This window comes from Neoarius graeffei, chromosome 2 (assembly GCF_027579695.1).
Source record: "Neoarius graeffei isolate fNeoGra1 chromosome 2, fNeoGra1.pri, whole genome shotgun sequence".
Classification (NCBI taxonomy): Eukaryota; Metazoa; Chordata; class Actinopteri; order Siluriformes; family Ariidae; genus Neoarius; species Neoarius graeffei.
The window spans coordinates 100,756,027-100,782,548 of NC_083570.1; the positions used below are offsets into that span (position 1 = coordinate 100,756,027).

Below are 26,522 nucleotides of genomic sequence, written 5' to 3' on the forward strand. Positions count from 1 at the left end.
ACACTCTCAGAAAATATTTTATTGTACCTTTAGGGGTACAGTGGCTTGTCACTGGGGCAGTACCCTCTAAGGTACTTACAGTGGTGCTTGAAAGTTTGTGAACCCTTTAGAATTTTCTATATTTCTGCATAAATATGACCTAAAACATCATCAGATTTTCACACAACTCCTAAAAGTAGATAAAGAGAACCCAGTTAAACAAATGAAACAAAAATATTATTCTTGGTCATTTATTTATTGAGGAAAATGATTCAATATTACATATCTGTGAGTGGCAAAAGTATGTGAACCTTTGCTTTCAGTATCTGGTATAACTCCCTTGTGCAGCAATAACTGCAAATAAATGTTTCCGGTAACTGTTGATCAGTCCTGCACACCAGCTTGGAGGAATTTTAGCCCATTCTTCCATACAGAACAGCTTCAACTCTGGGATGTTGGTGGGTTTCCTCACACAAACTGCTCGCTTCAGGTCCTTCCACAACATTTCGATTGGATTAAGGTCAGGACTTTAACTTGGCCATTCCAAAACATTAACTTTATTCTTCTTTAACCATTCTTTGGGAGAATGACTTGTGTGCTTAGGGTCGTTGTCTTGCTGCATGACCCACCTTCTCTTGAGATTCAGTTCATGGACAGATGTCCTGACATTTTCCTTTAGAATTCGTTAGTGTAATTCAGAATTCATTGTTCCATTAATGATGGCGATCCATCCTGGACCAGATGCAGCAAAACAGGCCCAAACCATGACACTACCACCACCATGTTTCACAGATGGGATAAGGTTCTCATGTTGGAATGCAGTGTTTTCCTTTCTCCAAACATAACACTTCTCATTTAAACCAAAAAGGTCTATTTTGGTCTCATCCGTCCACAAAACATTTTTCCAATAGCCTTCTGGCTTGTCCACGTGATCTTTAGCAAACTGCAGATGAGTGGCAATGTTCTTTTTAGACAGCAGTGGCTTTCTCCTTGCAACCCTGCCATGCACACCATTGTTGTTCAGTGTTCTCCTGATGGTGGACTCATGAACATTAACATTAGCCAATGTGAAAGAGGCCTTCAGTTGCTTAGAAGTTACCCTGGGGTCCTTTGTGACCTCGCCGACTATTACACACCTTGCTCTTGGAGTGATCTTTGTTGGTTGACCATTCCTGGGGAGGGTAACAATGTTCTTGAATTTCCTCCATTTGTACACAATCTGTCTTACTGTGGATTGGTGGAGTCCAAACTCTTTAGAGATAGTTCTGTAACCTTTTCCAGCCTGATGAGCATCAACAATGCTTTTTCTGAGGTCCTCAGAAATCTCCTTTGTTCGTGCCATGATCCACTTCCACAAACGTGTTGTGAAGATCAGACTTTGATAGATCACTGTGCTTTAAATAAAACAGGGTGCCTACTCACACCTGATTGTCATCACATTGATTGAAAACACCTGACTCTAATTTCACCTTCAAATTAACTGCTAATCCTAGAGGTTCACATACTTTTGCCACTCACAGATATGTAATATTGGATCATTTTCCTCAATAAATAAATGACCAATATACTATTTTTGTCTCATTTGTTTAACTGGGTTCTCTTTATCTACTTTTAGGACTTGTGTGAAAATCTGATGATGTTTTAGGTCATATTTATGCAGAAATATAGAAAATTCTAAAGGGTTCACAAACTTTCAAGCACCACTGTATTTGTACACTTTATATACCGTTTAGGAACATATATGTACCTTTTTGGCCCTAAGGTTACCTTGAGGTCTAATAATGAGCCCTAGGGGGTACATTAATGTAGATTGTACACTGGGGGACAGAAATGGACTCCTACTGTACCCCTGTTTCTGACAGTGAGTATGTGCCATCCTTGACCGCAATGCAATGGAGTAGTAAGGCGTCTCCTTCCCTCCCCTAGCCTGGGCTGGTGCCTTGAGCAAGCACTAGCAATCCCTTGCTCCCCCTGGTCAGGGTTATGACTGAAGACTGGACTTGGCAGACTGTCTCAGTGATTCAGTGAGCAGGATGGCGGACCCAGCAAAGCATTTGTGGAGTGAGATCAGGGCACAGTGCAATACGTAGAACACTATTGGCCATCCACTGCATCCCAACCTAGCTCCAGCCATCTTGATTCTGTCTTGCCCCTGGACCCAGTTAGGTCGGGACGAGAGAGTGAGGATGATGGCTGTGCAATGCTCCCTCACTCTAATCCAAGTCAGGCACAAGTCATGATTTCAAATTCAAGTCCTGTGGCAATGGGTAAGTGGCAAAGCAGCAGGTGTGGAAACACTGGAAGCTGTAGTCATGAATCTGTACACAGGTGGCCCAGGGCATAGGGTCGCTCTCTGCTGGAACAAAGCAGCAGAGGAGTTCGGCAGCCCCTTGGGTGTCCTATGTAGGATTCATTCTGCTCACCTCTATGGAGGAAGGGGCTAGAAAAGGTGCCCCAAACATTGCCTGCTTCACCTCACCTTGGCCAGCACACCACGGCTGGTGGGGATCCCACTCAATGGTTGAAATATAACAAAAAGATAGTGAAGGTACTCAACATTGACACATGGAAAGTTGACATGTGGGCATACCTTCAATGCCTGGATTGGCTTCATCAGTCACCTCCAGACCAACAACCACCACCCAACAAATTGAAATCATGGTCAGCTTCGATCCCGAAGGATGAACATCATTATCATTTCTGACAGTGTCCAATGACATTATCCTACGTCCTTGGATATGTCATTATCCTAGCTCAGTTTGGTTTGGTTAATTAGTGAAATAAATCAGTGATGTCACTCAGATCACAAAAACGTGTATTGCATTCGTGTGAGATGACAACTTCACTTGCTTTAGAAATTAAAAGAAATAAAAAGAAACCACAACTTTATTCATCACACACTTGTGAAATTCCTCTCTGCATTTAACCCATCTGAAGCAGTGAACACACACATGCACACACATGTGAGCAATGAGCACACACACATACATACCCAGAGCAGTGGGCAGCCATGCTAACAACACCCGGGGAGCAGTTGGGAGTTAGGTGCCTCGCTCAAGGGCACCTCAGCCCAAGGCCGTCCCATATTAACCTACTTGGTATTTTTTAAAACCGTACTATCACCTCCTGAATAAAAGAGATAATCTCCAATCCTCGACTGAATGGTAAACTGTAGACTACAATAAGATTGTTAAAACAGTGTCTTTATTGGGGGGGAAAGATCTGTACAAAATCAAAAGGGGTGAACATTGCTGTTTTCGTCATTTAATCACAGCCCTATTTTTTCCCTATTATACTGTAATATGTAGCAACTGTTCTACTCTGCCTAACCCAACCTGCATAGGAATGATTTTCTCATCTGGCCCACTTGTTAGTCAAGCTCATTAGCTGTGCTCTACATTACAGTTTGTGGAAATTAAATTCAGCATGCTTGAAGAAAAAGAATATCCAGAACAAGCCAACAGTCCTACCCTGCAGGTAGACACATAAATATTGGGGATGTAATGGAATAGGAATACATTATCTGGAATAAACAGATAATATATTCTAAAGAAAAATACAAATGTACAGATGTTTTTGGTCTATCATCAGTGGCTTGCTCCATTAGAATGACCAACACTATACATTGCTTTACCTGCTGTGGTATACAATGATGTACCTGATATAACTTCCAGTCTAGAGCACCAGATTGAATCCAAATATACTGTATATAAATAAATATACATACACTCACCAGCCACTTTAATGTAGTGTGACCAGACGTCCCCAGTTTCAGGGGACAGTCCCAATTTTTGGTAGCATATCCCCGGCTGGAGCTGCCCCCGGAAATGTCCCTGGGCTCAGACCAATAGCAGAGATGTTCTAGAACAGTGTTTCTCAACCGCTGGGCCGCGGCCCATTAGCGGGCCATTAAAATTCTATTTTTTGTGACGTAACCACTACAACTCAATTCCCCATAATGTTAGAAATGTTTGTCTGTGATGGCTGTGATATCTGGCATCAACTCCTCAAATGTTCATGAAGTTCTTACCCGAAAGCTGTGTAATTTATTAAATGTATCCCTTGCCTATTCCAAAAAAATCACTGTGCCTGAAAAATTAATATTCTAATCAGTGTTTTGAGATAAATTTGAATAAACAAAATTCAGGCAAGCAATAGGAATAAGTATTTTATCTAATAGTGTACTATTTATTGTTAAAGATTGGACAGGGAGGAGAACAGAGTGAGAAATTATGGGAGTAAAAAAAGTGAAGGGACAAAAGAGAAAGAAGACAAGTGGCATATATGGTAATTACCTCACCCGCAATGGAGTAAGCGGGGAGAGGTATTGTAATCAGTACGGTTTGTTTTGTTTGTCTGTTTGTTTGTGTCTGTCTGTCTGTCTGTTAACAATCTAGCGTCTAGACGATTTCACCAATTGACTTCAAATTTTCAGGGTAGGTGGGCAATGGTCCGTAGATTAGCTCATTAAATTTTGGGGGTAATCGGGTCAAGGTGAAAGTCAAGGTCACCAGAAAGGTCAACCTTTCGGTCAAAATAACATATTTTCCATTATAACTCAAAAACGGTTGCCAATAGACAGATGTTTACTAGTATGAGCATATAAGAACTCCCACATGGCCTTCCATTTGGCACCATGATCTTTGACCTTGAGTGACCCTGAAAGGTCAAACTCAAGGTCACGGATTTTCAGAGGGCTGTAACTTGAAAATGGTTGATGGTAGACAGATATTTACCATTATCAACTTATAGGAAGTGCTATATGGGCTTTCATTTGGTACCATGATATTTGACCTTGAGTGACCCTGAAAGTTCAAACTGAAGGTCATGGGTTTTCAAAGGGCTATAACTTTAAAATGGTTTAGGATAGCCAGATGTTTACCATTATCAACATATAAGAAGTCAGATATGGGCTTTCAGTTGCCGCCATGACCTTTGACCTTGAATGACTCTGAAATGTCAAACTCAAGGTCATGGATTTTCATAGGACTGTAACCTGACAGCTGATGATTGAGAAATACAGTGGTGCTTGAAAGTTTGTGAACCCTTTAGAATTTTCTATATTTCTGCATAAATATGACCTAAAACATCATCAGATTTTCACACAAGTCCTAAAAGTAGATAAAGAGAACCCAGTTAAACAAATGAGACAAAAATATTATACTTGGTCATTTATTTATTAAAGAAAATGATCCAATATTACATATCTGTGAGTGGCAAAAGTATGTGAACCGCTAGGATTAGTAGTTAATTTGAAGGTGAAATTAGAGTCAGGTGATTTCAATCAATGGGATGACAATCAGGTGTGAGTGGGCACCCTGTTTTATTTAAAGAACAGGGATCTATCAAAGTCTGATCTTCACAACACATATTTGTGGAAGTGTATCATGACATGAACAAAGGAGATTTCTGAGGACCTCAGAAAAAGTGTTGTTGATGCTCATCAGGCTGGAAAAGGTTACAAAACCATCTCTAAAGAGTTTGGACTCCACCAATCCACAGTCAGACAGATTGTGTACAAATGGAGGAAATTCAAGACCATTGTTACCCTCCCCAGGAGTGGTCGACCAACAAAGATCACTCCAAGAGCAAGGTGTGTAATAGTCAGGGAGGTCACAAAGGACCCCAGGGTAACTTCTAAGCAACTGAAGGCCTCTGTCACATTGGCTAATGTTCATGAGTCCACCATCAGAAGAACATTGAACAACAATGGTGTGCATGGCAGGGTTGCAAGGAGAAAGCCACTGCTCTCCAAAAAGAGCATTGCTGCTCATCTGCACTTTGCTAAAGATCATGTGGACAAGCCAGAAGGCTATTGGAAAAATGTTTTGTGGATGGATGAGACCAAAATAGAAATTTTTGGTTTAAATGAGAAGCGTTATGTTTGGAGAAAGGAAAACACTGCATTCCAGCATAAGAACCTTATCCCATCTGTGAAACTTGCTGGTGGTATTATCATGGTTTGGGCCTGTTTTGCTGCATCTGGGCCAGGACGGCTTGCCATCATTGATGGAACAATGAATTCTGAATTATACCAGCGAATTCTAGAGGAAAATGTCAGAACATCTGTCCATGAACTGAATCTCAAGAGAAGGTGGGTCATGCAGCAAGACAACGACCCTAAGCACACAAGTCGGTCTACCAAAGAATGGTTGAAGAAGAATAAAGTTAATGTTTTGGAATGGCCAAGTCAAAGTCCTGACCTTAATCCAATCGAAATGTTGTGGAAGGACCTGAAGCGAGTAGTTCATGTGAGGAAACCCACCAACATCCCAGAGTTGAAGCTGTTCTGTACGGAGGAATGGGCTAAAATTCCTCCAAGCCAGTGTGCAGGACTGATCAACAGTTACGGGAAACGTTTAGTTGCAGTTATTGCTGCACAAGGGGGTCACACCAGATACTGAAAGCAAAGGTTCACATACTTTTGCCACTCACAGATATGTAATATTGGATCATTTTCCTCAATCAATAAATGACCAAGTATAATATTCTTGTCTCATTTGTTTAACTGGGTTCTCTTTATCTACTTTTAGGACTTGTGTGAAAATCTGATGATGTTTTAGGTCATATTTATGCAGAAATATAGAAAATTCTAAAGGGTTCACAAACTTTCAAGCACCATTGTATGACCATTATCAACATATCGGTATAAAATAAGTGCTGCCAGGCGAGGTTTGTTTTGCCTGGCAACACTTGTTAATTTCATACATTCATGGGACTTTTATGGGTCTAAAACGTCTCTTTCAGCTCACCTACCATTTAAGAGTCTATAAATCTAAACTATGTACCCATACCAGAGATTTTCACATTGTCTTTAATTAATGTTAACTTAAAGCAGTTGGAGAGTCAGCCTACAGTGTACTCAGTGAGGAAAATCCCACTTTTGATACAATGCATGATCAAAATACACAAAAACCAGAAATGCCCCCCCCCCCTTTTTTTTTATTATAAAGATGAAAACATTAGACATTTTAATGATATTTTCACTGCCAAACCGAAAATGTACCTGGTTTTGTTCTCAGAAATCTGGTCACCTTACTTTAATAAGAACTTGTTCTTGATACTAAGATTCCTGTTCTTTGCAGGAGTGGAACACAATGTGTTCTTCTGCTCTTGCATGTTGAGATGCTTTTCTGCTCACCACGGCTGTAAAGAGTATATGAGTTGCTATGTCCTTCCTGGCAGCTTGAACCAATCTGGCCATTTTCCTCTGACCTCTCTTATCAACAAAGCGTTTGTTTTCATCCACAGAACTGTCGCTCTCTCACTGATGTTTTTTGGTTTTCACACCATTCTGTGTAAACTGTAGAGACTGTTGTGTGTGAAAACCCCAGGAGATCAGCAGTTTCTGAAATACTCAAACCAGTCCATCTGGCTCAAACCAACACCCATGCTACAGTGAAAGAAAGTCTCACTTTGAGATCACAATTTTTCCCATTCTGATGTTTGAACAAGTGAACATTAACTGAAGCTCTTGATTTGTATCTGCATGATTTGATGCATTATGCTGCTGTCAAGGGACTGGCTGATTAGAGAACTGCATCAAACAGCAGGTGGACATGGGGGTGTTCCTAATAAAGTGGCCAGTGAGGGTACATTTGGAGCACTAAAGAGATACAGACGTAGATATTGGTATTATGGTACACCCAGACTGAATACACACCTTGATTTCTCCACGGTATCCTTGCTGAGGTAGATGTACCAGTAGATGATGTTAAAGATGGCGAATGCGAGTGGGAAGAGCACGCGAGAATACTGGTCAATGATACTGGGGCCAGCCAGTATAATGTTCGGAGGGATGGCTGAACCCTGCTGCAGGAAGATGGGCAGGCGCATTTTTGGGGCGTCTGAAACGGAGTTCATCCTCCTCCTTTGTCGTTCTCCAGTGCTTGTGTCAGATATCGTCTAGGACCAGAGGAATAAAGATTGAGAGATTAGAAGTGTGGATGTGAATAAGTTTCTGATGTCTGGTGATAACTGTCATGACACTTGTTCAGTTCCTGTTTACTTACTGGTTTGCACATACATGTCCACTCATTGTTGCGAAGTCTTTCCTTTCTGTCAAGTTGTGTCAGTTCTGTGCCATGTTTTTTCCATAAAGTATTGAGTCTTTTAATACTCCTTGGATTGCCTTTGCATCTGATGTTATGTGTCATTACTGTGTTTGACCATTGCCTGCTTAACGACTTTGGACTTTGAATTGTATTTCATGGATCCTTCCTCTTCTTAACTGTATGTTACAATAACTTCATTAGCATAAATTTTGTACATGCACTAAATTTTCTTCTTCTGGCTGCTCCCATACATTCAGGGTCACCACAGCAGATCTGTTCTGCATATTTAATTTTGCATGCGTTTGACACCAGATGCCTTTCCTGACACAACCCTCCCCAGTCTATCCAGACTTGGGACTAGCACTAAGTACACACTGTCTTGTACAAACCCAATGGCTAAGTATTTTTACCTAATCTGCATGCCTTTGGGGGAAAACCGGAACACTCAGAGGAAACCCACGTGGGGTTCAAACCCAGAACCTTCTTGTCGTGAGCTGATAGTGCTAACCGCTATACCACCATGCTACCCAAATGCACGACAAACATGTATACCAAATTTCCACTAAGACCATTTGTCTTATGCTTTACCCATTAGCTAGTTTAACACAGAGGCATATTTGTCATATACATCAATGGAAAAGATTAAGAGGCCATTTGGAATTGTGACCATCATTAAAGGTGGTCTATTAATTTTTTTTCCATAGCTTTAATTATACTGAGGAAGATTCTAGATGGAAGAGGGTTACTGGGAATCGAAGCAATCTTCTCAAAACATGTCAACAATCACTATTTATTGCTACTATGGGGGTGGGGTCGGGGTGGGGGGTGTAGTTATGATTGTAGGTTGGAAAAACTTTTTGAGCCAATATATTCTGTTTTTAGTCCACTCAGAAATTTTAATCCTAATGTATTAAGCTGAAACTGAATTTGTGTTATTTTTGTGGCTACTGCCTCATAGAGGCGAAGCAAGGCAGTAGCCACTATGTCATCGTGTTATAAGAATGTAAGAATGAGTGAAACAATAGTGCACTGTGCATACACATATGCATTACAATCACCAGAACGGCAAATCGTGATCTCGCGATACAAACAGTTGATTTTGCGTTATCAAAGGTACACAAGAACGAGTGGCGAAGCCACTATGTCATTGTGTTGTAAGAATGTAAGAATGAGTGTAACAATAGCAAAATTTCGTAACCAATCAGCACTTATCCTGATCAAGTTCAATTACCTGTTCTACTTCTTGATAAACTTCGGAACCAATCAGAACCAGAAACAAAATAAGAGAAACCTCGTTATAACTTTGTAGTATCAGAAGATAATCGGCAGATACAAAGATAAACGAAATTCCCCTTGTGGTTCGCCAAGGCTACTGGTTCGATATCAAGTAAGTGGTGTTTATTTTAAGAAAATTGACCTTTTGATTATCACAGCTTTTCTTTGGTCCTTCTGAAAGGTCAAATGAAAGGTTTTGTAAGTTTTTTTGAGCTTTTTGGCAGATATTTACGCCAAGAATTCCAGCCATTCAACAAAAACTCGAGAAGGCAGTGAAGACAACGTTGGAATCTTTTGAACAATCTGCTTGGTTCGCAAATACAAAAGTCCCACATGGGAATAAATCAGCTCCTTTGTGAAAATTAAGAGTAAAAGTTCAAAGTATCATTGGTCAAACTTCTGCTATTCACTTTAATTTTTTATTTTATTTTAGATTCTTTACACTACACTTGTGAAACAAAATGTGCTCATTAGTACTAAATAATGCTTCCAAGACAATTCATGAACAAGTGCTCATCTCATCTCATTATTTCTAGCCGCTTTATCCTTCTACAGGGTCGCAGGCAAGCTGGAGCCTATCCCAGCTGACTACGGGCGAAAGGCGGGGTACACCCTGGACAAGTCGCCAGGTCATCACAGGGCTGACACATAGACACAGACAACCATTCACACTCATATTCACACCTACGGTCAATTTAGAGTCACCAGTTAACCTAACCTGCATGTCTTTGGACTGTGGGGGAAACCGGAGCACCCGGAGAAAACCCACGCGGACACGGGGAGAACATGCAAACTCCGCACAGAAAGGCCCTCGCCGGCCACGGGGCTTGAACCCGGACCTTCTTGCTGTGAGGCGACAGCGCTAACCACTAAACCACCATGCCGCCTGAACAAGTGCTTTCATACTATTTTGAAAATCGATATAGTTCACAGCACTGTATTGTGAACAAAACACAGTAAACAAAATTGGTAACCAAAATACTCCAAGCCCTGATGCTGCTCACAGCTTGGTGATACTTGCAAGAGACAAGGCGAGTATCGTTGATAACGTATATATGCGATATTTACTGTATGGGTGCGGGATCAGAAAACAATTGTATTTATAAGCAGTAGCCACATGTACCCATAGGGTACCTATTTTTACAAATTGTGTCTATTGTCACTGTTAGTTTTTCAGATTACGTAATTAACTTCATTTTTAAATCTTGCTGTTGTCAAAGTTACTTTGTTTCTATTGCTGGTAGCATTAATAAGCTTGTTAACAATAGGCTAGTCAGAAGTAATGTGGCTATGCAGGTAGCAAGTAGCAACTTTTCATAGCAGCACAGGATACTATCAAGCGATATTAAACATTATTATACATACAGGACACTTTTTCAATGGAAAAACAACATGTATTCTATTCCCTTCTAGCGGGTTTCATTAATTTGTTTGATAGCATGCAATATTGTTAGCATATTGCTTATCCTACGTGTATTACGTCACTCTATCCAATGGAGAATGAGCGTTGAATATGGTTCACAATATTGCATGGTTGTCAAGACAACGACATCACACATTGGAGATGTAAAATTTCTGCACTAGTGAGTGACTGTGACAATTTGTAAACAAACATGGCCGCCAGGTTTGCTTCGTTAAATATGGATGATTTTGAGAGAATTTTGAAAGTGAAAGACACGTTGAACACCTGAAAGGAATGTATAATAATAATAATAATAATAATAATAATAATAATATTGGCTGGCTTTTTTGTTGTATACAGATATATTCCATTCAGCTACTTGTCTCTGACTCATTCAATAATAATTCAATACAAATGTATTTATATAGCACTTTCAGCAATTGATCATTTTGTATGTTAGGATTTGTTGGTGCTACATGATACACTTGTGCACTGACTAGTGGGTACAGATTGCAGTGAGATGTGAGATCTGATTCGCAAAACTAGTCAGAGTAACAGTTGTTGGCTGCTTAGGCTGCACAAAACTGAGCATCTTAACCTTTACGTTCTGTTCTGGAAATCTTCGTATTTATTACTAAATATGGAATGATCATGAACATGTTTTCATTCCTGAATGTGAGCCAACTTTAATGAACTTGGCTAAATTGCTGAATTAACTTTTTTGAATTACATTTGTATTATAAATATCATCTTTAGGCTTATTTGACCTGGGAGTAGCAAATTGAAATAGAAATCAATGGTGTTTATAAATCTGCGGGGATTTGTATGGTTGGTTCATTTCCTTGGCTGTTTGCTGAGTGTTGGTACTTCAACAGAATATTACACTGTTATTCTGTCACTTGTTCAGTTGGCACTAGAACTTTTTTGTCTAGAAGTTCAGCACTTCATGTACCTGACTTTTGCACTCGTTGTATGTCGCTCTGGATAAGAGCATCTGCTAAATGCCATGTAATGTAATGTAAAAATGGTGATTTTAGTGGCTGTCTCCATCTCTTATTCATACTACCTGCCAAAAGTACAGTACCAGTCAAAAGTTTGGATACACCTTCTATCCCTGAGTAGCGGTGCCCAGGACTGATGTGTGTACCAAATTTCATGAGTTTTCACCCATGGGAACCACCTCAAAAATGGCCAAGACTTGAAGAAAAAGAATAATAATAATAATAAGACACAATATAATAAGAATCTTTAGGAAAACAATAGGGCCTTGCACCTTGGTGCAGAGCCTTCTGGTGGACTTTTTAAATTACATTTGTATTATAAATATCATCTTTAGGCTTATTTGACCTGGGAGTAGCAAATTGAAATAGAAATCACTGGTGTTTATAAATCTGGGGGGATTTGTATGGTTGGTTCATTTCCTTGGCTGTTTGCTGAGTGTTGGTATTTCAACAGAATATTACACTAAGTGTTATTCTGTCACTTGTTCAGTAGGCACTAGAACATTTTTGTCTAGAAGTTCAGAAATTCATGTATGTGGTATTGGACCAGGTGGGTGGAGCACAGAAGCACGGCAGGCCAGAACTGACTTCTCAATGAACTATTTATTTTTAACACTATGTGTGGCTTTTCAGCTCCTTCACTCAATTCCCAGCCGCGCACACACACACACAAGTGTTCTGGTTGGGGAGAGCTGTCTTTCTCTGCTCTCCTCTCCTTTTAAAGGGCGCGGTCACTGGGGAAGACACACAAACACAGGTTAATCCCCATCAGGTGCAATGATTCCACCACTTACCTTCCCTGACTCCACCCTCCATTCACAGACCGATGCTTGGCCATGCCCCCGCTGCCACATACCCCCACTGCCCGACTCAGGCCAGGGAGCCGTCCAGCCTGTAGCTGACTCCCCCCCCCCGACGGGAGAGGAAATCCGCCACGACCATCTGCACCCCCGGCCTGTGGACCACCTTGAACTTAAATGGCTGGAGTGCCAGATACCAACAGGTGATCCGCGCGTTGGCATCCTTCATGCGGTGGAGCCACTGCAGGGGCGCATGGTCCGAACAGAGGGTGAAAGGGCGCCTCAGCAGGTAGTAGCGGAGGGCGAGGACCACCTATTTGATGGCGAGGCACTCCTTTTCGATCATGCTGTACCTGCCCTCACGGACCGACAGCTTCCGGCTGATGTACAGCACTGGGTGGTCCTCCCCCCCACCTCCTAGGACAGAACAGCCCCCAGCCCTCTGTCCGATGCGTCCGTCTGCAAAATAAAGGGGAGAGAAAAGTCAGGAGAGTGTAACAGTGGCCCCCCACACAGTGCAGCCTTTACCTTAGAGAATGCCCGCTGGCATTGCTCCGTCCACTGGACCGGATCTGGTGCCCCCTTTTTAGTGAGATCAGTCAGCGGGCTGGTGACTTCTGAATAATTAGGTATAAACCTACGATAGTAGCCAGCCAGCCCCAGGAACTGCCTCACCCCCTTTTTGGTCTTGAGCCTCGGGCAGGCTGCAATCGCTGCTCATCTCATCTCATTATCTCTAGCTGCTTTATCCTTCTACAGGGTCGCAGGCAAACTGGAGCCTATCCCAGCTGACTACGGGCGAAAGGCGGGGTACACCCTGGACAAGTCGCCAGGTCATCACAGGGCTGACACATAGACACAGACAACCATTCACACTCACATTCACACCTACGGTCAATTTAGAGTCACCAGTTAACCTAACCTGCATGTCTTTGGACTGTGGGGGAAACCGGAGCACCCGGAGGAAACCCACGCGGACACGGGGAGAACATGCAAACTCCACACAGAAAGGCCCTCGCCGGCCACGGGGCTCGAACCCAGGACCTTCTTGCTGTGAGGCGACAGCGCTAACCACTACACCACCGTGCCGCCCGCAATCGCTGCTGTCTTATTAATTTGTTTGTCGTTTCCGTTTCCGGTTGAGAGTACGTCGTGCACGTTCTGGCTGCCGCTTCTCGCTTTTGTTTCTTTTTCTATTTTCATTTTTTGAAATTTATTTTTTTCTGTGTGTTTGTGTAATTTGATGTTTGTTTGAGTGTTTTTGTCCGCCGGTTGTGGTGTAGCTCCAGACCCAGTTTTGGGCGTCGGTTTCCTCCAGGCCTTGGTTTGCCGTGGGTGATGCCTGTGCTCCCAGCTGTGGACTGCAGTGAGCCTGTTGCTCATTTTACATCGTGGTTGTCCAGCGCTCTGTGCTTTAGTGCTTGGCGTGATGTTCCGAGCGATGTTGCTCGGTGGCGTCGCAGTGGCTGTGCAGGCGGTTTGGGACACACCAGCGCTCTGCGTGGCAGAGCTTCTCTGCTCGCTTTGTGGATCCATGGCGTGGTGTTCGAGCGATGTTGCTGACGGCGTCACGGCGGCAGTGCTGGAGATGTGGGACTTGTTTTTGTGCGCCTTTTGGTGGGACTGTGGCTGCTACACTATGGGAATTACATCCTGACCCCTACTTGGTGGACTTTTTACTTTTTATTTTTTATGATTATTATTTTTTTATTTATTTTTTTCCTTGTCTATAATTGTAAAGCGTCCTTGGGTTTCTTGAAAGGCGCTATATAAATTTAACTTATTATTATTATTATTATTATTATTATTAATGGTGTGAATGTGAGTGTGAATGGTTGTCTGTGTCTATGTGTCAGCCCTGTGATGACCTGGCGACTTGTCCAGGGTGTACCCCGCCTTTCGCCCGTAGTCAGCTGGGATAGGCTCCAGCTTGCCTGCGACCCTGTAGAAGGATAAAGCGGCTAGAGATAATGAGATGAGATTATTATTAATTTGGGGACGCACCTGCCCATTGCCCAAGTGGAAGCCCTGATACTGTACTTCCACCTGCCCAATCGCACACTTCTTCGGGTTGGCTGTGAGACCCACTCGCCTCAGCGACCTAAGGACAGCCCTTAGGTGTTCCACGTGCCGCGGCCAATCATTACTATAAATAATAATGTTGTCCAAGTAGGCGGCCGCATACGTAGGTGGTATGGGGGCGGAGGACCCTATCCATAAGTCACTGGAACGTAGCGGGCGCCCCAAACAGCCCAAAAGGAAGTGTGGCAAACTGGTGTAAGCCAAACGGTGTGGAAAAGGCCGTTTTCTCTCAGGATAGCGGAGTCAAGGGGATCTGCCAATATCCCTTTGTCAAATCCAGTGTTGAATAAAAATGAGCCATGCCTAGTCGATCGAGCAACTCATCAATACGAGGCATTGGGTACGCATCAAACTTGGACACCGCGTTGACTTTCCTATAGTCCACGCAGAACCTGACCGACCTGTCGGCCTTGGGAACCAAGACCACTGGGTTGCTCCAGTCACTGTGGGACTCCTCAACGATGCCCATTTTGAGCATGGCCTCAAGCTCTTTCCGAACCACCTTTTTTTTGTGTTCGGGCAGTCTGTAAGGGTGGCTACGCACTACTACCCCTGGGGGCATCTCAATGTGATGTTCTATGAGGTGGGCGTGGCTGGGCAGTGGTGAGAACACATCAGAAAATTCAGTTTGCAACTGGGTGACCTCCGTGAGCTGGGTCGGGGAGTGGTGGTCTCCACAGGGGACCGGAGCGGTGGGCGATGTCAATCGGGGACAAGCGGGGACCTCCTCATTCCAAAGCTTTAGTAGGTTGAGGTGGTATATCTGTAACACCCCACCCCTGTCCATTCGCCTCACCTCATAGTCGACGTCCCCGACTCGCCGTGTAACCTCAAAGGGTCCTTGCCACCTGGTGATTAATTTAGAGCTCAACGTGGGCAACAACACGAGTACTTTATCTCCTGGTGTGAATTCCCTAAGGTACGTGCCCCTGTCGTACAGATGGACTTGACGTTCTTGGGCCTGCCACAAATTCTCCAGGGTTAGGTGCGTGAGTGTGTGGAGTTTGGTGCGCAGGTCAATAACGTATTGAATTTTGTTTTTACTGGTTGAAGGTCCCTCCTCCCAATTTTCCCATAGCACATCCAGAATGCCACGCGGCTTACGCCCGTATAGTAATTCGAATGGGGAGAACCCCATGGAGGCTTGTGGGACCTCTCGCACTGCAAATAACAGGGGCTTGAGCCATTTATCCCAGTTGCGTGCATCCTCACTTACGAATTTTCTAATTATGTTTTTGAGGGTGCGATTAAACCGTTCAACTAAACCATCCGTTTGTGGGTGATACACACTGGTGCGGATAGGCTTAATTCCCAGTAATCCATACAGTTCGGCCAGTGTACGTGACATAAACGTAGTGCCTTGATCAGTCAGAATCTCTTTGGGGATTCCAACCCGGGAGATGACGCAGAAGAGTGCTTCTGCAATACTCCGTGCTGAGATATTGCGAAGAGGCACTGCTTCTGGATATCGCGTTCCATAGTCCACCATAGGGCTGAACGATTTTAAGAAAAAATTGAATTGCGATTTTTCTGGCAGATATTGCGATTTCGATTTCAACCACGATTTTTTTTCTTTAAATCAAGTTTCAGTGCAAATGAATTAATACAATGAATTCCATAAAGCTAATGCAAGAATGAAAACTGAGGTCAACAGATTTCAAATGTAGGCCTGTTTATTGACATTGAGTGCCTGAGGAACAAGTTATAATAACTTAAAATAATAAAAAGAGAGCCATCTTTCTTAAGTAAACTTTTGCTTCTTTTACTTTTCCCATCTACAACATATCAGACATAAAAAAAAGGTTGATCAATGGCTCAGCAGCATCAAAATATTGCACTTTTGTAAAAGAATGTACATAAGCATTATAAATTATAACTAGAGCCAACAATTCCCCTGTGGGAAATAAGAGTGATGCAGTGGCTGTAGCAGTCGCTATAGAGATCTTGCAGTCACGTGACCGGAAAGTACACAACCGCCATCTTGTCGGTCAAAAACACAGCTGAATACTGCTGCACTCGTGTACAGAATGGATCAATTTCAACCGACGGACTACACGGCTCGTTTTTCTAATGAACAGATAACTAGATATATGTCTAAAATAAACGATCTACAGATTAGTGACCCTTATGGCTTTCCGGATGGAGTTTTCATGACCGGATTTTGAACTGCCAGCGGAATACCCGGATGTGTATGATTACCTCATTAACTTTCCCTCGCTGGTCAGTGGTGAAGCACTGCGTGCTTATAAATCTCTGCACAGTTATCTTTACAGAAATTCAGGATTTGTCAGCGACTCAGATGTGGCATCTTGTAAACAAGAAAATGATCCTCACTGGATGGGTAAGTCACTTAAGTATTGAGTATAGCACTGACCAGCCGATTATAGAATAGAATAAGGTAATTCCAAATCGTCCGTCTTGTTTACCTGGCGTTGGAGAGGTAGAGGCTTGGCAGTGGAGATTTGAGTGGCTGTTTTCTGAGCTTAGTCAACAGGCCGGCTCTGCCTGCAGCCTCGCTTTTGCTCCCGGCGCCGCCTCCTTCGCTTTGCTTCCGATAACAATCCACGGAGACCCCGCTGGTCTCGCAATCTCGTCCGGAATGTTTTTTTTTTTTCTCGTCCGGAATGTTGTGCATGCGATGGAAAACGCTACAAACCGTCATTTTCTGCTGGAAACCAATGTCCAGTAAGTCCATACGGTTGTAGTGGATATTGAAGTCCAGTACAGACGAACAACACGCAAAAATACACACAAAAAACATAAAAAACGTGCACAGGTAGGGAGAGCTTGTAGCCGCAGCCGTTGTAGTAGAATTGTATATAGTAGGGTTTTCCAGAAGAAAAGGTAGAAGTAAAAGCAGAAGTAGAACCAGAAGTAGAAGTAGAAGGCGGAATATGACGTTTGACCGACACGATGACGTCTGTCACAATCTGGATCGGCTGTGACGTCACATGCAAGTGCTCCATTGCAGGGCCCCTCCCTCCTGTGTGTGTGAGAGAGAGAGAGCAGCCCCTCCCCCACCCACGCACTCAGACACAGAGACAGAGAAAGCGCACTTTTTCCTCACAGTGCTCCCTCCAAACAATGGGGATTTACACGAAAACAGAAGGAGATATTCACAAAATTCTTTCACACTGAGTGCCACAAGGCTTTCCTGAACGTAATTTTTTTGTCTGTAGTGTAAAAAATGAGGACAATTTATTGACGAAACGAAACATGGGTCAGTTTAGGAGCACTGAGAAAAACCGCGGCTTTGACGATCCTAAAATCGTGTTGTCTGAGATCGCGATTTTCAGTCGAAAACGATAGATCGTTCAGCCCTAGTCCACCAGAACTAAAATAAAGCAATATCCTCATGTTGACTGATCTAATGGCCCGACGAGATCCATCCCAATTCTTTCGAACGGGGTCTCAATTAATGGCAGGGGGTGCAAAGGCGCTTTTGGGATGGCTGCGGGACATTCTAACTGGCATTCGCGGCACGCTGTACACCACCTACGAACATCGCCGCGAATCCCTGGCCAATAGAACCAGGCCATTATTCGGGCTAGTGTCTTGTCCTGCCCTAAGTGTCCAGCCGTGGGATTAAAGTGAGCCACCTGGAATATAAATTCCTGGTGGCTCTTTGGGATTAAAAGTTGGGTTATTTGTTCCTTAGTCTGAGTGTCCTGAGTCACTTGGTATAATCTATCCTTAATAATGGAAAAATAGGGGAAGGACAGGGTGGCATTCGGCTGCAGTGTTTGACCATCGATTACTCTCACTTGGTCAAACGCATGCCGCAGAGTCTCATCTCGCGACTATTCTAATGGGAATTCCACGAGAGAATCCCCGAGAGAGGGAGGAGGAGCCTGCTGCTCCTCACTGTGACGCGGTGATGACATAGACGGCTCTGTGACAGCTGCTCCCGCCAATGCCACTCCGGGACCTCCCCCCGCTGAACTATGGCAGGCCCCACTCTTCACTAAGTGCATCATTAATTCCCGAAATCCCAGCCAATCAGTCCCCAAAATTATTAAGTGGGTAAGGCGAGGATTAACCACTGCCTGTACTCTAAATTTCTCCCCTCGAAACAGAATGTGGACCGACACTAAAGGGTAGTTGTGAACACCCCCGTGCACACACAACACCTTCACCAACTGTGCTCTCCCCAATGCCTCGTCTTGCACCAGGCTTTGGTGGATTGAGGTCTGATTACAGCCGGAGTCCACTAAAGCCTGATACGTAGCCCCTTGGATACTCACCGGTATGCGATACGCTCTGGCCTGATCGAGGGCGGTCCCTGGCACGTCGGGGATCCGGACCACCGCGCCCACCTCCATCGCCAAGCACTGATGCTGGAGGTGCCCCGGCTCCCTGCAGCGCAAGCATACCGGCTCACGCTCTCTCTCTGCACCAGTGTTCCGGAGATCACTCACCTGGGGGGGGGGGGGGGGGGGGGGGGGGAGGCACAGACACGGAAGTAGGAAATGGTAGGACACCGTGGGTGTGGCGGGCCGGCTGGGGTGGAGCCGGCCCCTGCCTCCGCGGTGGGGGAATGGGGCGAGGAACAGAAGGGGGGACAGAGAGAGAGAGAGAGGAGAGGGGAGAAGGGGAGACATGCTGTCCTGCCATTGGAACGGCCGCCATATGGTCCTCCGCCAGCTCGATGGCCTGATCCAGTGACGCTGGGCGATGGCACTGGATCCACTCCGCGGTTCCTTCCAGAAGTCGGGTGACGAATTGCTCCAGCGCCACCAGATCGATGATTCCCTCGGCATCACGTTTGTTGGCCCTCAGCCACTGCCGGCAGGCGTCCCGGAGTTGCTGGCCAAACTCGAATGGCCGGCCGACCTCCAGGCGCAGCTCACGGAAGCGCTGCCACTGCTGCTCCAAGGTGCGACCCACGCACTGGAGGACGGCCCTGCGGAGGTCCACGTAGACCAGCTGGCTGTCGGCGGGGAGCTGTAGCGCGGCCAGCTGTGCCTCACCCATTAGCAGGGGGAGGAGGCGCGCCGTGCACTGTTCCACCGGCCAACCCCACGCCTCGGCTGCCTGCTCAAAAAGAGTGAGGAAGGCTTCGGGGTTGTCCTGCGGACCCATCTTCATTAGGATGAGGTGGAGATGGTCCGTGGCGGTGGTGATCGAGGCCCCCGCCGATGCGAGCAGGTGCCGGAATGCCTGGTGAGCTTCCTGTTGTGCCAGCACCAGGGCTTCGAAGCGTTGTTCTTGCTCCTTCCGGAGGGCGATCAAGACTTGGTGCTGGCTCTGTTGGGCCGTGGCGAGGGCATGGACCAGGTCCTGGAAGGGGGAGGACTCCATGTGGCTGTTCCCTTCTGCACTTTCCTGGGTTTCAGCACCACTGTGGTATTGGACCAGATGGGTGGAGCACAGAAGCACGGCAGGCCAGAATTGAGTTCTCAATGAACTATTTATTTTTAACACTATGTGTGGCTTTTCAGCTCATTCACTCATTTCCCAGCCACGCACACACAAGTGTTCTGGTTGGGGAGAGCTCCCTTTCTCTGCTCTCCTCTCCTTTTAAAGGGCACGGTCACTGGGGAAGACACAGGTTAATCCCCATCAGGTGCAATGATTCCACCACTTGCCTTCCCTGACTCCGCCCTCCATTCACAGACTGACGCTTGGCCACGCCCCCGCTGCCACAATGTACCTGACTTTTGCACTCATTGTATATCACTCTGGATAAGAGCATCTGCTAAATGCCATGTAATGTAATGTAAAAATGGTGGTTTTAGTGGCTGTCTCCATCTCTTATTCATACTACCTGCCAAAAGTACAGTACCAGTCAAAAGTTTGGATACTCCTTCTATCCCTGAGTAGCGGTGCCCAGGACTGATGTGTGTACCAAATTTCATGAGTTTTCGTCCATGGGAACCACCTCAAAAATGGCCAAGTCTTGAAAAAAAAGAATAATAATAATAAGAAGAAAAACAATATAATAAGAATCCTTAGGAAAACAATAGGGCCTTGCACCTTGGTCCAGAGCCCTCTGGTAGACTTTTTTAAAATTACATTTGTATTATAAATATCATTAGGCTTATTTGACCTGGGAGTAGCAAATTGAAACAGAAATCAGTGGTGTTTATGAATCTGGGGGGAGAGGGGGATTGTTTCATTATGCTTATTCATTAAAAGACACTTCTTCATGTCTTAAAGTAATGATGGATGTCGTTTCTCTTTACTTACTTGAGCGGTTCTTGACATAATATGGATTACTACAGTTGTGGTGTTGAATAGCGTTATTTACTGTATTTTTATTATTTACTATTTACTGTTTGATCTCAAATGCATTAAGAAGGTAAGAAACTCGTCCGCTAATTAACTTTTGACGAGGCACACCTGTTAATTTAAAAGCATTCCAGGTGATGACCTCATGAAGTTAAGATAATGCCAATAGTGTACAAAGTGTCATCAAGGTAAACGTTGGATACTTTGAAGAATCTAAAATATGAAACGTTTTGGGGGTTTTTTAAACACTTTTTTCTTTACTGCATAATTCCATATATGTTCCATATGTTATTTATTAGTTTTTGTTCTGCAATGTAGAAAATACAAAATACAGAAAAACCTATGAATGAGTAGGGGTGTACAAACTTTTGACTGGTACTGTATGTATGCATCTGGTCACTGAAGAGGTTACTCATTTTATATTTATTTTGCTATTTTAGAGTAATAATGAAAACATTAACATTGTCCAAGTCTGGACATTACAACGTTCACACTCACCCGACTTCTAGCACACTCGCTTTCTATTGCTTTTGCAAGCATGCATTTGGTTTATTTGAACTGCTCATTCACACACACACACACACACACACACACACACACACACACACACACACACACACACTTTGCAAAGGTTTTTGTGTGAGCATTATTTCCTTGTTATTTCCCTGTTATTACCTTACAATTTTGTTCCTCTTAAGGCACCACACACACCTACCAAATTTGACACGGATAGCTGAAACTATATACCGGGCAAACATCTCAATGACATGTGGGGGTGCTATGGAGTCCTCTGGACACACCCAGGGCCAAGCCTCTATCCCTGAGTAGCAGTGGCAAGGACTGATGTGGTGTGTACCAAATTTCATGAGTTTTCGCCCATGGGAACCACCTCAAAAATGACCAAGTCTTGAAGAAATAGAATAATAATAAGAAGAAGAATATGATAAGAATCTGGTTCTGGGTGCTCCGGTTTCTGGGTTCTGGGTGCTCCAGTTTCCCCCACAGTCCAAAGACATGCAGTTAGGTTAACATGGGGCAGCCATGGCCTGAAGGTCAGGCTGAAGTGCACTTGAGCAAGGCACCTAACCCCCAACTGCTCCCTGGGGGTTAGGTTAGGCTAATTGGTGGCTCTAAATTGACCGTAGGTGTAAATGTGAGTGTGAATGGTTGTTTGTCTCTATGTGTCAGCCCTGCGATGATCTGGCGACTTGTCCAGGGTGTACCCCGCCTCTCGCCCATGGTTAGCTGGGATAAGCTCCAGCTTGCCCGTGACCCTGCACAGGATAAGTGGCTATGGATAATGGATGGATAGAATTGATAAAAATCTTTTGGAAAACAATAGGGCCTTGCACCTCGGTGCAGTGCCCTCTGGTGGACACCGGAGGCCACTTACCACTGGTGCTTGGGACCTAATTGAATGAAAGAGAGTGCATCTAAACTTGTGATTAGTTGAGTACACTTCTACATACTTTTATTAAGATCTTTAAGGGGTTTGTTATAATGAATGTTGGTGTGTATGCTGGTGTTAAAATAAGTGCTGCAATTATATCTCTACCAACTTTACAACAATGACCTGAGCACTGGGAAATCTAGAACAGGACAGTCATAACAAATACAGGATGTGAGTCTGCATTACAGACACACACCCCTTTTCCCTCTTCCTCAATATGCATCAGAGAGATGGAACAGGGGAGTCGTAGCATCTCAGGTAGGAGCGATAACAGAATACTCATGCAGCGTGGTTCTAATATGGTCGCTATTTTTAAAACGCCACGTATGAGCCGGTCACATGGGAGACATTCTCTGGAGACAGCACGTGCTTGTGCTATTAGCATATCCAGCTCAGGATTGCAGATAGGAATCACACATGTGCTCAGCCTGTTACAATGCATACAGGAGTGTCTACAAAATTAATTTCTCCTGTTCATTTTCCTACACAGCACACTTGACATGGCTCTGGGCCTACCATGTGGCACAGTTCACAAACAAACAAATGGTGTGGGCCAGAAGGCGGCCACCTCCTTGCGAGCGTTGGCTCATCTTCGTGCTCCTTCCTCATGCCTGCGCCAGAATGCTGTTGCCCTGCCACAGTAACCCTTGATTCACTCACTAGGGGTTCAAGCCCAGATGTCTATGAAGCTGTTCTCTGGCAATATGAGCTGCGAGCTTTATAAATAAATTGAATTATTGAAATACTGCTTCCACATCTGTCTCTGTCAGTGTGTGTTAGAAGCTTTTAAAATCATCCAGGGAGGCGGAGCAAGTCAAAGTTACAGGATTTGTGTTCATCTTCCGAGAAGTGAAACGTAGACAGGATAACATGACTATCACTGCCACATTTGCGTATCGTTTTAATTATTATATTTCTATGCAGAAGATAAGTATGAGTATAAAATAATCCAAAGGCAATGGTAGGCTTAAATGACGGACAGAGTTGAGAAGTAGAGATATGTTTAAAAATCTACTTTTCTTGAGCTCAGGAAGGAGTTCGGCTAGTTAGCATGGCTAGCAACATTATTTCCAAAAGAAAGAAAGAAACAAACAAACAAACAAAAATGTCTTTAAGTTGCTCAAGAGGTGTCCTAAAACCAAATTCCAAACCAATTTTTATGCTGGCAGAGAAAAACAACAACAACAATAAAACCTGCGTTAACCAGCTAGTTTAACTAGCAAGAAGTTTAACTAATGGAATAGCTGCAAAAATCTACACAATTTAAGGCTGTGGTTCACCAGCCACTTTAATAGGAACTTGTTCTTGATTCTAAGAATCCTGTTCTTGGCTGCAGGAGCGGAACCCAATGTGGTCTTCTGCTGTTGCATGCTGAGATGCTTTTCTGCTCACCACGGTTGTAAAGAGTGATTATATGAGTCACTATATCCTTCTTGGCAGCTCGAACTGCTCCATCTGTCCATTTTCTGACCTCTCATCTGACCTGTCTTTTCAACAAGGCATTTGTTTCCACCCACAGAACTGTCACCCACTCAACTCAGTGTTTTTTTGTTTTTCCGCACCATTCTGTGTAAACTCTAGACTGTTGTGTGTGAAAACCCCAGGAGATCAGCAGTTTCTGAAATGCTCAAACCAGTCCATCTGACTCAAACCAACACCCACAGTGCCACAGTGAAAAAAAGTCACACTTTGAGATCACAATTTTTCCCATTCTGATATTTGAACATTGTGAACATTAATTAACTGAGGCTCTTGATTTGTATCTGTATGATTTGATGCATTGTGCTACTGTCAAGGGACTGGCTGATTAGATACCTGCATAAAACTGTAGGTGGATGGGTAACAATATCGTATTAGAATAAGTACGTTAATATAAACCCGTGATTTGACTTACAGCCAGCACTATTCTCTGAGGAGCTACCATACAAGAGAAACCTTCTGACCAAAAAATGGGAAATAAATCACTCTGATGAAACAGTGCCTAATATTTGAACAGTTGGATTATATTATTCAGTATTAAGATGAACCGTGAATGTTTTTTCTATGTCAAAAAGGATTTCTCAATGCTCAGAGTACTCGTATTAGCACTTGTACGGTACATACATCTGGCCAGGTTTCTCTGAATAGAAGCACTATTTATAATTTCTAGGTATGATACAATGTGAGTATAGGACTGCAGTGTTTACCGACTCATCTTCATCATCACTCCCCTCAGCGATGGACCCCAGGGCAGAAGCTCTGGAGAGTTGATGTCTCATCCTGTTGGCCTCCAGCGTAGCAAAGTAATTGACGGCAGCAAACTCGACCAGGGCCGAGGCCACGAAGGCAAAACAGACAGCAATGAACCAGTCCATGGCAGTGGCGTAGGCCACTTTGGGTAGAGAAGAGCGTGCGCTGATGCTCATTGTGGTCATGGTGAGGACGGTGGTGACTCCTGCAGATCAGAGTGGATTACAGAGCGTTAAAGTGATGAGGAAGTAAACAAGTTATGTAGATATGTTTAGAGACATGGAATCTAGCTAGCATACTAACATTACCTGACAAGTTTTCTTGGTAATAATCTGCATTTTCTGGAAATTCAAGGTGATTATAGTAACGATGGAAAAAGTCAGACGAAGGAATATATATTTTGCCATTTTACCATGTTTATTTAAAACATTTAAGTGTTTAATTCAGGTCTTAGCCTCTCCTTTGATTTCACAGGAGTCCAACTGTAACATGTATTTAAACAAGAGGTGGACAAATAAGAATCAGAATCATGTTTATTGGCCAAGTATGTTGACACACACAAGGAATTTGGTTCCGGCAGTTGGTGTCTCTCTAGCGATACAGAAGGGAAAATAAAGTGTGAATATATGTATATGTAAATTATGTATATGCAATATAAGAAAAATGTATATATAATATACAGTATGGACAATATAGAAGACCAAGAACAACTTTATTCATCACACATACACTTGTGAAATTCCTCCTCTGCATTTAACCCATCTGAAGCAGTGAACACACACACACCCAGAGCAGTGGGCAGCCATGCTAACAGCACCCGGGGAGCATTTGGGGGTAGATGCCTCGCTCAAGGGTACCTCAGGCTCAGGCCGCCCCATGTTACCTAACCACATGTCTTTGGATTGTAGAGGAAACCCACGCAGACACGGGGAGAACATGCAAACTCCACACAGAAAGGCGCCCATCTGCCGCTGGGTTCAAACCTAGAACCTTCTTGCTGTGAGGCAACAGTGCTAACCACTACACCACTGTGCCGCACTTAGACGTTATAATAAATATGCAATCTACAATAGCCAGTATAACTATTATATACAGAGGTGGACAAAGTACCCAACTTCATTACTTAAGTCAAAGTACAGATCCCACTGGTTAAATGTTACTCCGATACAAGTGAAAGTTGTCCAGTCAAATTTTTACTTTCCTTCCTTCCTTATCTCTAGCCGCTTTATCCTTCTACAGGGTCGCAGGCAAGCTGGAGCCTATCCCAGCTGACTACGGGCGAAAGGCGGGGTACACCCTGGACAAGTCGCCAGGTCATCACAGGGCTGACACATAGACATAGACAACCATTCACACTCACATTCACACCTACGGTCAATTTAGAGTCACCAGTTAACCTAACCTGCATGTCTTTGGACTGTGGGGGAAACCGGAGCACCCGGAGGAAACCCACGCGGACACGGGGAGAACATGCAAACTCCGCACAGAAAGGCCCTCGCCGGCCACGGGGCTCGAACCCGGACCTTCTTGCTGTGAGGCGACAGCGCTAACCACTACACCACCGTGCCGCCCCCAAATTTTTACTTAAGTACTGAAATAGTTGCTTTTAAAAATACTTAAGTATTAAAAGTACATTTTCTGTCAACACATTGTTGTATTATTGACACAACGTTTACAAAACCTGATGCCATTACCAAAGACAGAAATGTGAATTCACAAAATGAACGCATGCTGTGCATCATGGTGGTTTAACGTTAAGCTAGCTAGTCAGTGACGCTCCACCTGACATGCTAGCAAATTCTTTTCAAACTCGAAATCATATTGGATAGCGAATACTACTAGAAAATAAAGATTTCTACATTCTGTTTATTTGGCAAGATTATGCTAAAACAAATTTCTGAAAAGACTTCAGATAAGTTAACATTATTCATGTTAGCATAACTCCATTTTTACATGCTATCTAACAGTGTCCAAGTTAACTAGCTATGTGTTAACATTACCCGTGGACAAGGCTGTGGC

At 43.9% G+C, this 26,522-nt stretch overlaps 1 protein-coding gene across 1 annotated transcript in view; it reads right to left on the reverse strand.

The window, feature by feature from the left end:
* Positions 1–26,522, reverse strand: part of gabra6a (gamma-aminobutyric acid type A receptor subunit alpha6a) — a 59,517-nt gene that overhangs the window by 2,655 nt on the left and 30,340 nt on the right. Inside the window, exons 8-9 of the mRNA XM_060903995.1 lie at positions 24,461–24,708; positions 7,643–7,884 (exon numbers count right to left, since the gene is read on the reverse strand). Coding sequence (XP_060759978.1) covers positions 7,643–7,884; positions 24,461–24,708 — 490 coding nt within the window. The remainder of the gene's footprint in view (positions 1–7,642; positions 7,885–24,460; positions 24,709–26,522) is intronic.